Below are 13,320 nucleotides of genomic sequence, written 5' to 3'. Positions count from 1 at the left end.
CAGCCCGGGCTCTGGGCAGCTGCAGGAAGCAAGCAGCGGGCAGGCTACAAACGGCTGTGCCGGGCTCCGGAAGCCTGCCATCACCTCTGTGCCAGGAGCAGAGGAGAGACTGGGGCTGCGCTGCCTCAGGCCCCTCCCTCACCGCCGGCTCCAATGCACGGGTGCACGCACCTGAGTGGAGCTGATGCAGGAGACCGGCACAGCTGTTTGGAACCTCCAGGCTGCAGCCAGCCCCGGGTCTGGGGAACTGCTGCCAGCCGGGAGCCCCCCCGCGAGTGGCAGCTGGAACGCTGCAAGCCCTACTGGGAGCAGCCTGGGCTTCGTTGCTGGCAGCAGCTACCCAGAGCTGGGGCTGGCTGTGGCGTGCCGAGCAAAATGGCCTCGCGTGCCATGCTTGGCACACATGCTGGGGGTTGCCGACCCCTGGTCTAGAAAGACAGCATATCAATCCCAGGCCAGCAAGGAGTAGAACATACCCCAGAGTGCTTCAGGGTGGAAATGCCCAGCACTGAAGCACTTAGGGAGATGTATTCTGCTCCTGGCTTTTTTGGCCACAGTCAATGCCCCAGTGTCCACTCAGGCCACAGTGGAACCAGCCAATCGGAGCTCCCACGTCTGGACCTAGTTGATGCTACCCACATCTGCCCAAACTGCAGAACTTGGCTCTGAGAAGTGCAGCTCCCTGCTCCTCTGCAGTTGGGCTCGAACACAGAGTGGGAAATTCAAGGCTGCAGGACTCTGGACACAGGGCAGAATTAAACATAATAACCATTTTTTTGGTAGTTCTCTTTTTGTTAACAAATATTTTAACAACTTTAATACTCTTTCTGAAAAGATGCCATCCTTGGTGACAAGGGACTAGCATTCTGAATTGCCCATGACATCTGTTTAGTAGAGCTGGGTGGATTCTACATTAGTTTGCCCTATCCTTAAATTCAGTTTTAAAATGAATGTTTCATCAGTATTTAAACCCCTTTTGCCTGCTGTCAGTAAAATGTCATTAGTATTTGAACCAAAGACTGTTTCTAGAAGCAAGATTTATCCAGAGGCAATATTTAAGACTAATATTGTTAGAAGTCTTGAAATAATAAACAGATTTGAATAAATTGCTATACAGTACATTCAACAAAAAGAAAAAAATTGCAAATTTTGCCAAAAAATAAGTACAACAAATTCTTCAACTCCTTTCATAGTAATCTTGGAATTCCCTCTTTCCAGGTACATAAAGTGACTGTATCAATCAACGCACATTAGATTTGTATTGCAGTAACATTAAAGTGCTAGTTGTGCCAGCAACTGAACAAACCACAGTGTAAAAATGGTTCCTGCATTGAAAAGTTTGAAATCTACGGACTGGTCACATTTACACAATTGTAAATTTACTTTTTTTCCCTACGTGTGAATTTCATCAAGGCCTGGAGCAGACTGAAAGCAACTTCCCTGGGGTACCTGCTTGTCTGTCAGTGCTATTAGTGTATTTCAGCACTATCTGGCAAAGGGGAACATGTAACAGCTATCCCCTGCTAGCTGCAGACACCAGCCAGTTTTTAATGCCAGTTTAAGCTATATCCCAATTTTTCCCAGGATAATTCTACACTGCATTCCAAGTAAATTATGCAATTTTAGGATTGCAAATCATGTGTCTATTCCCTACGCAGAAAGAATACTGTTAAAAAGATAACATGACAGAAAACAAAGGAAAGCAGCCTCCCTACACAAAGGAGTAAAAACATTTCACTCCAGGGTCCTGACAAAAAGCTGATTTATTATAAACTGGCTGCATCTACACAAAATGCTGACTGCACAGTGCCCAAGACAACTGCGCAGTAGTGTCACGTGGCAGAAACTGTGATGCAACACTATTGCACAGTAGTCTCAGACTACTGCACAGCCAGTATCACAAAAAAGCCGGTGCTACTGTCCAGTTACTTGGGTTACTGCACAGTCACTTAGTGTTTGTTTATACAGGTACTAAATAACTGCACAGTAATGAATGTGCAGTCAGCATCTCATGTAGATGCAGTCACTGGAAAGAAAACAGGTCAAAAAGCATTATATAGAATGACAAGGTTCCTTGGGTGAATTTGATATCTTTTATTAGACCAACCCAAATTGATTACACTACACATGTGCAGGGGCCAACTACCCAGGAGTGTTATAAACTCATAAGTTTTATGTGACCTGGAACATCTCTACTTGCTGAACCTGAGCAATACCTGAAAATAATATGAAATTAAATGCAAGTACATTGCTATAATTCAGGGGTGTAGGTTGTAGCCGTGTTGGTCTAAGGACATAGGCAGACAAGGTTCCTTGGGTGAATTTGATATCTTTTATTAGACCAACCCAAATGGTTGGAGAATAGTTATTAAGCAAGCTTTCTGGTTCAAAAACCCTTCGTCAGGCTATGGAAGCTTCAGCAGTTGGTGTGCGCTCTTCCTGGATGGAATGAAAAGTAAAGAACTATATAGAATGAAGCACTGATTTTTTCCTCCTGGTGAATCTGACATTGCATAGCACTGAACATGCTATATTTAAAATATCAGTGCAAATACTGAACTGAATGCATCAAATAGTATACAATGAGGAACAGAAGTTGTGTCAGCAGTTCTACTAACCTGTCTTCACTAAAGCGTCGACCAATCAAAACTTTACACTTTTCTTGGGGTAGGCAAGCTGCTAGAAGAGGTACTGTCCGCAACACTCTACTTTCCTTTAATCAAAGAAGAAAACTGTTTTAGAAAAAAAAATGCAAACACAAAGTTTTTTTAAATCCCATAAGAAGCTTCCAAACACATATATCATACAGGCTCTGAGTGACAGAAAACATCTACAACAGAAAAAACTATCCAAATACCAATTTTAAATGTATTCTTTACCATGTAGCACCCATGTGTAATAGTTGCTTTCAGAAAATAAACTTCTCTATATAAACTAGGACTGCATGCTTTTATGAACTTGCTCAGACCTGGAAGGATTTACTTACAGACTGAAGTTTTACATATTTTGGCCGAGTGGGGACTTCCACCCTGACATTGCCAAACTATTTAGCTTGACCCTAAGGCCATGAACAGGTATTACATTAGTGTCGGGATAACAGTCTCTCTCCCAGGACAAAAAAAGAGCATACAACTGTTGGAGGGATTTCTTGCGGAAGAGAACTAGCTGCAGGTCAGCTCAGAGCAGAGCAGGGGTAGGCAGGCTCCTGTGCTGCAGTCGCAAGGCTCTAAGAGCCTTGCTGTTTCCAGACAATACCCCTGCCTCCTCCTGCACTGTCCTGGGTAGGCTCAGAAGAGCACCTGGGGAGGCAGACTGCGACTGCTTTGCAACAAAAGCCTTGCTACTGTGGGAGAATTCCACCTCCTCTCTTCACATTTCTCCAAGTCAGCCCAGAGGAGGGCACAGAGGAAAGGCTATTCTCTCTCTCACATTGGGAACCAGAAGGGTTCCTGCAGCAGGAGAATGACTTTCCCCACCCTGCCAATTAGCTGGAACCCATCTAGTGGGGCAGGGGGTATCCTCCCAAGGTAGGAAGACTCCCAGTGCTGTCTGTGGCATCTTCTGCTTTTCAGCAGCTGCCAAATGCCAGCCTGCCCTGCAGGCCAGAGGGAGGGCACACATGTACACTCCAGCTCATGGGTTATTTTTCTACTGGTTAAGAATATGAGAGAGAGACTTACTGCTAGAAATGAATGCCTGTCCATGGCCTAAGACTTGTCCAATTTCTTTTAGGCAGAAGATAACACTTCCAATACCCATTAAAAATTGAAGGAAAAAAAAAGGGAAAGCACAGTTTAACTTCAGGGTGGAAAATTATTTAGAAAAGAGACTCATTGTGAAGTCTAACTTCAGAAAACTCTTTTTTTTTTAAACAGACACAAAATTATTCCTCTCTCACTCTCCAAGATACCCATCTCAATGGATTTTCACCCTAGGCATTCAACCTACTCCTTGCTCCTATCCAAGTTAATGAAAAACTACTATTAGCTTCAGTGATACAGGGGCTTAAAAAGCTCTAGAATCATAACATAAAGGGTAACACAAAATGAGAACTACAACACTAAGAAGCTGACTTGATCAGTGAATTTAATAATGCAAATTACTATATATTTTAATACACACAGGGGGTGCTGATTGGGGAGAGTCAGGGAGCAAGAGAGCATGAGGGATTCCAAACTGTACAGCCACCTAGTACAAGGTGATGTACAGACATATAAATTAGTACAAAATTAAAAATTTTTTCCATCACCTACAAGGACACCTGACTTTGATACAGAGGCTTATTTGAAATGATTTTTTTCTTTTAGGGATCAAGAACTCTGAACTCTTAAGACTATTTCACTGAATAGTAATTCATATTACTATTAATTTGTCAGGCATGATGGACATAAGTACTAACTGAAAAAGAGATGGTATGCGAGAAAGAAGGACTTAGTTTTGCCTGTAGTCATTTTGCAAAATTTGCCAGATTATATACCATGGTCCAAAAAAATCCAACAAACAAACAAAACTCCAGCACTTAACCAGCAAACAAAAAAAATTATCTTAATGCTCTGGAATATTACAATGAGTAACCATTTGCTGAGAGTATGTTAGCGTGGATTCAATTTTATGTGACAGAAGACTGCAAGAATGAGCAATACCAGCCACCTCTGTCATGCAGAAATTGTTGTACAATTCCGTCAAACTCCTCATGCAACTCAGATCCCAAATTTAAGAAGCGGTGTTTAAATTTCAGGGTTTACTCCACATAGTCACTTCACAGATTTCTGACAATGGCACATTCTTGAAGAAGTTCAGGGTATCACTTGAGTTGTTTGTAGCAGACTAATATGCAGTACAGTAGAAGTATAACCACCTGGTAATTATATTACAATATGTTTTGTTGTCCATTTTAGTATTCTCTGTGATAATATGGACTAAACTTCAGAACATCCAGCTATAACCATCACGTTCCAGGACACTTCTGAATTACCAAGCCTTGAGGTACCTTGAATACCACCAGGTGTGAAAACAAAAGCTTCTCCTCTCTAGGTATGCTCTTGCCACTCTAGAGTGGATGGAATACATAGGAGCTCTTGAACATCTGTGAGACTATCTGTGATAGGTAAGATATGGACTTTTTCATAATTTGCCATAGTGAATGAGAGGTCATTTTCTTTTCAAAAGCTAATTGCCCAGGTATGTTCAGGCAAGGACATTCTCTCACTTTACAGGTCTGCCATCAGTGAGGTATTTCATAGTAAACAGTGGTATCTGAAGAACCCAAGTGGCAGTCCCTGGGGTCTTCTTCCTCAGCAGTAACTTGAAGCTGACAATTATGAGATTAGAAAATCTCTCTAAGCCTGCTTTATTCATTTCCAGTAGGAAACCGGTGTATGTAAACTAAAGGAGGGTGGAACAGCTCTCAACTCATTCATTTAATGTTTGTGGGATGGCTAAAAAGCCCCCCCCCCTTTTTTTTTTAAAGACAAAGCTCAATTGTGCTATATGTCTCTTTTGCTATACCAAACATTAGAAACCAAAAGCCTGCCTCTGTTAATGCAAATGTCACTAACCTCACAGCTCTACCTAATATGCATATGGCCCTTGCAATGAAGGAACTAAGAAACCCTCCCGGAGGTGACAAAGTTATATTTTCTGGGCATGGGTGCCAAATCTTCTGATGCAATGGGTGGCATTCTCTTCTCCTCATTACAGGATAAGATACTTGTTTAGGTGAGTACTGGCCAATGCTGACTTTCTGTTCAATTGTGGTGGCTGTTGTCTCCACTGGCTCAGGGATAACTTGCATATTGTTCCAATTGCAGATGTTTTTTTCACAAAGGTCCTCAGAAAACAGAATCATCAGACAACTTCACAGATCTTTCAAATGGCCCTGATTCAAAGTACTTCAGCACATTTTTTAAACTACCCCTTTTTAACAAATGGTTTAAAATATTCTTAAGCACTTCAATGATTCACAAGTTGTAGCTGTATTTCAGCAAGGCCCAGAGGTGCCTCAAAAGCTAAGAGCTCCAACATCCCAGACACTAGCCACTATGCAGACATATTAAGTAGTAACAGCCCTTGCCCTGAAGAATTTAACATCTGAAACATACAGCAGGTGGCGGAAAATGCACAAAAGAGATGCCTCACTTCATACAAGAGCCAAGCTGGGAAAATTAATCCAACGTAACTCCTAATCCAGCATCTTTTCACATCTGTTGCAACTGGGGTCCATCAACATCAAAAAAGCTGATTATTTGCATTACATTTAATTGATAAGAGGCAAGAAGTTACCATCAGACATTTGTCTCTTAGGTTATATCCACTAGGGTCTACTTGATTTTTATAGATGTAATATTTAATAGAATGTAACAAGTATATTAATAGAATATAGCAGAAATTTAACATAGATCCTAACATGCATTCAGATTGAACCAGTTTCAAGTTACTAGCTGTATCAAGGCTAGTGCTTGCAGTTCATGAGTTCATGTAGCCCTACTAAGCTAAATGAGACTCCACATACAAGGAAGGATGTCATATGGATAAGAGTTACATGAGCATGTTATGATTCAAGAAGAGGAAAGAATAAAGAGAATAGTGACACTTTAAACACAAATGAATAAATAACATTAACAAGTCATATGAACTACTTGTTCAGCCTTCGTACTATTTTAGAAGCTAAGGGAATTGTATGCATCTGGACAGGATTGTTTCCCTTTGCTCTCTCCCACACTCTTTGCTACTAAGCTTCTAGTTGAACTTTGACAGTTCCCATAACCTTACTCACCTCTGCCGGATGCTGAATTATATACAAGCAGGTGGAGACCTTTAGAGGATGTACTGGCAAAAACGGACACAAGCACACCTTCTGTGGACGGCTGCAAAGAAGGGGGTGGGGAGAAAAACAACACATACACAATTATATACACTGAATTACACAAACCTTCCCATTTCCCAGGAGAGGTGTTAGCACTTTCCTGTACAACACAGTGTATTCAGACAAACCTATTTACATAGTTTTTGCTGCTGCTTTTGCTATTATTTGCGAGTTTTTATGCAAAAAGTCTGTCTGAAAGAAGTATTCACAGATATCCCTTAGGAAGATCAGTTAGGATTAAATACTTTGAGAAAGATGTGTTTCCATTCTTGTCGAGAGAAAAAAAAATGATGACTGTACCTGGATCAAGGAAGGAATCAGATCATTAAAGGGATCCAGACTTTCCACCTCAAATAAGGGAACCAACCAAAAAATGGGGAAGACGACTAATGTGTATACATTAGACATACTATATATTGACCATGTACTTGATATACTTAATTCCATACTGTCAGCATGTTTGGAACTGCCCTTCTTTGTTTCTATAATTCCTGCATCAGAAACTTACAAACAATATTTGAACTCTGCTGAACTCCATGTACTGCTGGTGTAAGGTGTTGTGGAAGAACAGCCTTATGAAGAAAGATTTTTTTTTAAACGTACAATGTGAAGGGACGTTGTACGTCCAAGCACTAAAAGACGCAAAGAACGAGGTACAAAGAGTAGTAGAGGAAATCAGAGACAATATTACAAGAAAGTAACATCATTAAATTACAGTGTAAATCAACTAAAACATATGTTTAAAAACACCTGTTTAAGAGTATATTTTAATTGTCCGTTTGGAAAAACATTTTTCTAGTATTAAGATTATGACGGTAATGTTTTTAAAATTGGTAAACAAATCTGAAAAGAAAATTCTTTCCCTTGAAGTTAAAAAGCTGAAACAACAATCCCTTGTGCCAGAGGGGTCCAACATTTTTGTCAGGCATGCCACAAATTAGCCCTCTACCTTTCCCCGAGTGCCATTCTGAACTTTTCATCTGCCCAACTTGCTGCTCTGCTTTCTGCTCCCTGGTCTGTACTCCCTCCTGATCTGCTATTCTGCTTTTTGCTTCCTGCCCTAGTTGCTACCAAGTTGCCCATCCCCCCTCTGACCTTCCACGTGCCATACACACAGGCCACTCCTGCTTTGTGGTACACCCTGCAACCTTTTCTTACCACAATCTGACTGCATATTTTGCATTGGGTATCTCTCCACTGCATATGTAACATGACTGGCACTAGCCTGCATTCAACACTAGCAGTGTCAGCAGCTGACAGCTTGTGCCAATTCTTGCTTTAGTCCATACCTCTTGTCAAGTACGCCCATGCACGCCCTACACGTTACCACTGTATTCAGTGGTCATCAGAGATGTGGGGCAGAAAATTTTCCAGTGCTTTATTTTTCCATGGGAAATTTTCCATTTCTAGAAAGTCATTGTTTCATAAAATTCATTAGTAACAATGAATGGATGCCAATACAACATTAGGCAACTTGACAGTTTCAAAGTTGTAATGAATGTTTTTCAGGTGATTATCCCTACGAGGAGTATGAGAGAGTATATAGGTTTTATTGATTTGTAAACAGGAATGTAAATGCACTCACATAATAATCCAAACCAAAAATCAAGTTATGAATTCACCTATTTGGCTGTGCAGGTCAAATCAAAACCAAAGTTAAAATTACTATTTTATTTCTGACTGCAAGTAAAAGCAAAACCAAAACTAAAACCGTGATTATTTTTTGTTTCACTTTCAGTTCAGCAAACACACAGAGCAGAACAATGTAAGGGAAGTACAAGCTATTGGGTATTGTCTTTACATTTTTACAAGTATTCCAATAAAAATAATTTCTTTCCACATAAAGCTTTGAATTTGTTTGAATATAACATTTAAACCACATTAAGTGTGCTGTATTTCATTTTTTTCCTAATCAAATATTTCAGTTCAAATACTTGTGGCTACTAGGATAATAAATTAACATGGGGGTACTTTTTTAGTTTTGTTTACTAAATATAAGTCAAATAAACATGCAAAATCAGATCACACTCTATTTAGGGCATTAGAAAATTTTCCGGATAATTTTCCAATTCAAAATTTTCTGGAAAACCCACATCTCTGGCGGCCATGTCTTCCTTTTAAAGTTCACTCTTCTAGTCTTTTATGCAAAGGCCTAAATTCAGTCCTCACATTCCCTAACTTAGGCCTCTCCTCTAGGATCCAACTACACTGAAATAAGCAGTCCAAAAAGTCCCTAAAACTATTCTATCAACTGGAAAAGCACTAAATCATTTTCAGATGTTGTGAGCAAATATCTCAAACACACAAAAAAGGAGATATCTTTTTAATAATTTGGGGCATTCTGTATTAATGCTTTCGAATAAATTTCTATAGGCCATTTTTTCTCCAGAGTAATGAACATTGCCTTATCAATTTCTCTTATTTAAAGATACATCTATTTGGTGTGTTCAGAAGAGTTGTGTTAAATAAAGATAAAATCTCAGTACAATTTGATAAAGTGGAACTGCAAATACTTGCTGTGTTTGTCTTGAGTGTTTGACACAAGCTCGATTTCTTTTTTCTCAGAATTTAATGCTCTTTCATTTCCTGACAATTCAATTTTCTGTTAAGTATGAATTCTTAATTTCTGTCAGATGTTATCAAATTCATAGTATTAATAAAGAGAAGCTGTTAGTTAAGGTTTTCCAATTATGGCATTTTCTATATGGCAGAGATTAAGTTATAAATACCCATTGTAAACTACAATAGGCCTGAAGCTGTTTAATGATGGGATAATATAAAGGTGCCTGCATTTAGCTGACTACTGTTTGCCTAAGAGAAGAACAGGCAAAGAAAAGGATCAGGCAAGAGAATATCATTTTAGAAAACTCAAAGATGGTTTGGAAAAAAAAAAAGGTAAATGTTGCAAGATTGCCTCCAGTGCATTTACTGGTTTGATGATAGGTTAATCTTAGAGAAGGTAAAGGATACAGATGAAATAAGAACAGGAATATGAATATTAATTAGAACAGCACCTGTTAGGAATGCTTAATTTTTTAAAAATCTTAATTAGTAAGCTTTCCAATATTTTAGCCAAACGGTAGACTATAAAAACTGGGTCCACTTTGGTATTTTTCCTCTTCAGTCTTGAACTACAGTTCTTACTGAATTGCCCACTAGCAAGTGTGTCTGGTTAATGCTACTTAGCAACTTTGTTTTCGAAACCTAGGTAAGACAGTCCTTTTCTTAATGGGCTGGCCTCCTGCTAGAGACTTTTTAAGACCTTAAGACTTGTAAATGTTAAGGTTAAATTGCTTGCAAATATTAATAAGATTATTATGCCTTTAGATAAATGTGCATTTTATAAATTTTAATCACTTGCTAGATATGCCTTATCTATACTGTTTAGTCATTTATAGAAATTGAATTTGCTATTAAAATTTAGATGTTCTTATATTGTACATATTTAATTTTGGTGGGGCTAGCTTTGCAAACTCTCCTTGGTTCTCAGAATCCATCTGAGGGGTCAACACCACTACATAAATCAGCTTCCAAATTAGTAAATTCCTGACTTCAATTCAAAGGGCTGCATTGTTCGCTAGTTTTTACAGGCAGAAGGAAATAGTACTGAATAAATAAATTCTGACCTCAGGATGTTTACTATAATGAAGTCTTCTAGATACTGTTTACTTTATTTTCAGATCTAATTTTTATAAAAAATCTGTTGCTACCTTTTTGTATCCTTTCCACACTTGAGTGTATTTTTGGTTGGTAAACTTTGTTAACCTTGTAAAATAAGGAAGTTTAAAGAAAGCATGCATTTTCAAAACATTACAAAAATCAACCTTATCCATAACTTGAATGTAGAAAGTGGAGTACAAAGCACTGCAAACAGTACTTTTCAATATAGCTTAATGTACATCACTTACATTTAAGCACCCATTGACACGCCTAATTATTTTAATTATGTACTTGTACAACCTCACCCTGAGGCTCACACACTTCTTTCTATACTTTCACTTTAGTACCTAATGATTATTGTTCTTTTTACAGAAAAACCTTTTAAATCACAGGCATGCAAGTTGTGGGGTTCCTCACAGATCAGGATGGGAGAGGAAAGCCCGGGGGGGGGGGGGGGCGGGGCCTTTCCTACAGGGCAGAATGGTAAAATTCTGTTCGAAAGCCAAAAAAGTGGCCAGCATAAAGGCTGGCTAAACAGTCATTAATTTTGTATTTTTGCCTTCTGTTTCAATGTGTTAGTACATCTGACTAGAAGTTTCAATCTTGGGCTTTACTAGCAAACAAAAACATAGTTTTCTTCCCTCTTTAGACCAAAAGGAGTGATCTGGGTCAAGCTCTGTGACAAGAAATCTTGAAAAGTCTCTCTCTCTACCTAAGCCATGCTACATGGCAATGATTCTTTTCGTAGGGGTAATAAGGAAACACTGGCATGTAGACCAACCACTGGCAAATGGGAACCTTCTTTAGAAACATGGTTAATTTTATATTAGCATCTGTTTAACCATAATTTTAATTTAGTTGAGATTTTACTAAAAAGAATGATCAGTTCTCCCAGCATCTGGAAAATTATCCTGAGGCCATTCCAGACTGTGATATCACCTCTAGGTGCATTTGTGCAAATATGATGGTTTTAATAACAGTTGAAATGTTCAGAAAGGTGTGAAGGCCTCAGACAGTTTGTCCAGTTCATTTAAATATATGCATTATGTACTGAAATAGTAATGTTCAAATTCACACTAATATTTTGTTCACATACAAAGACACTATGCTGAGCTTATCATTCAAAGACTTTCCCAACAGGGCGGAGACCAGCCAGTTGACATTGCCTTTGTCCGGTGTCCAGCCTGCCGTGACTAACAGCTGTTGGGCAGGGGTACTGTAAAGGTGAAAGTGCAGGAGACCAAATACTCTGGTATCCTGCAAACCTTTCCAACAACTTCTGTAAAGTCCTCTCACAAATAAGATCTAGGTATGCCCCCAACTTGATTGTGCTCATTTTTATCCCAATTTTCAACCTGCTGGAAGATATTCACAGCTCTTTAAAACAGACAATGTTCTGGGAACGCAAATATATGTACTTTTTTGGGTCCTTCCTGATGCCTCCCACAGGCAATTATGTGGAATTGTAGACATGTAGCTTTTTTCTAAATATAAACATTAAAAAGCCACTATAATTAATTCTGGCATTTTTTCCCAGAGTAAGGCTACAGAATAATATCAAAATAGTGTTAACTTCTTTGGCCTAAGAACTAAAGCAGGGCTAAGTGCGTCACAAGACACATTCTTGAAACACAATGTCCAGCATTAAAAGCAAAGAGGAAGCTGATGTTTTTGAGCCATTTTCAATAGTTTCAACATCATTATGTTCCAACACTGTCAAGGTCAGGCTACAGACTCAGTATTTTCAAGGAAATGTAACTGGCCAAATATAGATGGCTGCTTCAAGTTCAAGGCCAAAACACCAGAGGCCTCAGGGTCAAAACCCACCTGAGGAGTCTGAGCAAAGGCCAGCCCATCATTCTTTTCCACCTACATGTATTTTATACTAATGCACATTAAACACACACTAAATCAGTATTCAGAGATTTATAGTGTTAGACTAGAATCTAGTTAAATATATTTTATAAAATCTGAGAACACATACTCAGTTTTGCTGCTTTGTGTTAAAAAGGGAAGCACTGTAGACTTTTAAGTGTTGCAGGCTACAAGTGCGCTTTTCCAAAATCCATTTATCCTTTCTGTCTGCCTGTGGTGCAGATTGCCAGAAGCCGAAAAAGTAAGATGGGTGGATTAGAATGCCTAGTATTAAATAGTGACTTAGAAAATAAAGTATTATTCTATGTCTGTTTCAGAGACCTGATGGAAGATGTTAATCAATGGGATACTATTATACTGCATTACAAAGAATATCAGAATGACAAAGTAGGATATGGAGGTGGAGGAGTGGCACTGTAAAATAGCATACACAGCAACTACATAAAAATCTCATCTGAAAGGAAAACTACCATAGAATCCCTGTGGGTAAGTTCCAGACTTGAATAAAAGGATGTAGTACTAGGATTGTACTACGAACCACTTGATCAGGAAAGTGAAGGTGATTATGAAATGCTTAGGGAGACTGGGGAAGCTGTCAGAATGGGAAAAGCAGTAATAATGGGAGACTTCCACTACCCTCACATAGTCTAGGTAAACACTTCAACAGTGCAAGATGTGGAGACAAAGCTTCTGGATGAAATAAATGTAATAAATGCCTGCTTTCTAGAACAAGTCATCTATGATACTATGATCTTGGAACCCATGAACTGCCATGAGATTGTAGGGAAGGTGCTTTTGTGATCAAAGAGCTGGTTAAAAGATAATCAGGGGTTAGGCAAAGGATAAGGCTATATGCCCACTATTCGAGGTGCCGTAGGGTTCTGTGCTTAACCCAGTTTTCTTCAACATTTTCATCAATG

General features: G+C 39.1%; 1 protein-coding gene across 1 annotated transcript in view; it reads right to left on the bottom strand.

Annotated features, from left to right (window-relative positions):
• Nucleotides 1–13,320, bottom strand: part of DTWD2 (DTW domain containing 2) — a 152,524-nt gene that overhangs the window by 105,527 nt on the left and 33,677 nt on the right. Inside the window, exons 2-3 of the mRNA XM_025215898.1 lie at nt 6,776–6,866; nt 2,619–2,713 (exon numbers count right to left, since the gene is read on the bottom strand). Of these exons, the coding sequence (XP_025071683.1) occupies nt 2,619–2,713; nt 6,776–6,866 (186 nt within the window). The remainder of the gene's footprint in view (nt 1–2,618; nt 2,714–6,775; nt 6,867–13,320) is intronic.

The sequence above is a fragment of the Alligator sinensis genome, unplaced genomic scaffold (genome assembly GCF_000455745.1).
Source record: "Alligator sinensis unplaced genomic scaffold, ASM45574v1 scaffold418_2, whole genome shotgun sequence".
NCBI classification, from domain to species: domain Eukaryota; kingdom Metazoa; phylum Chordata; order Crocodylia; family Alligatoridae; genus Alligator; species Alligator sinensis.
The sequence above is the reverse complement of the archived record's forward strand: the minus strand, read 5'-3'. Positions and strand labels throughout refer to the sequence as shown.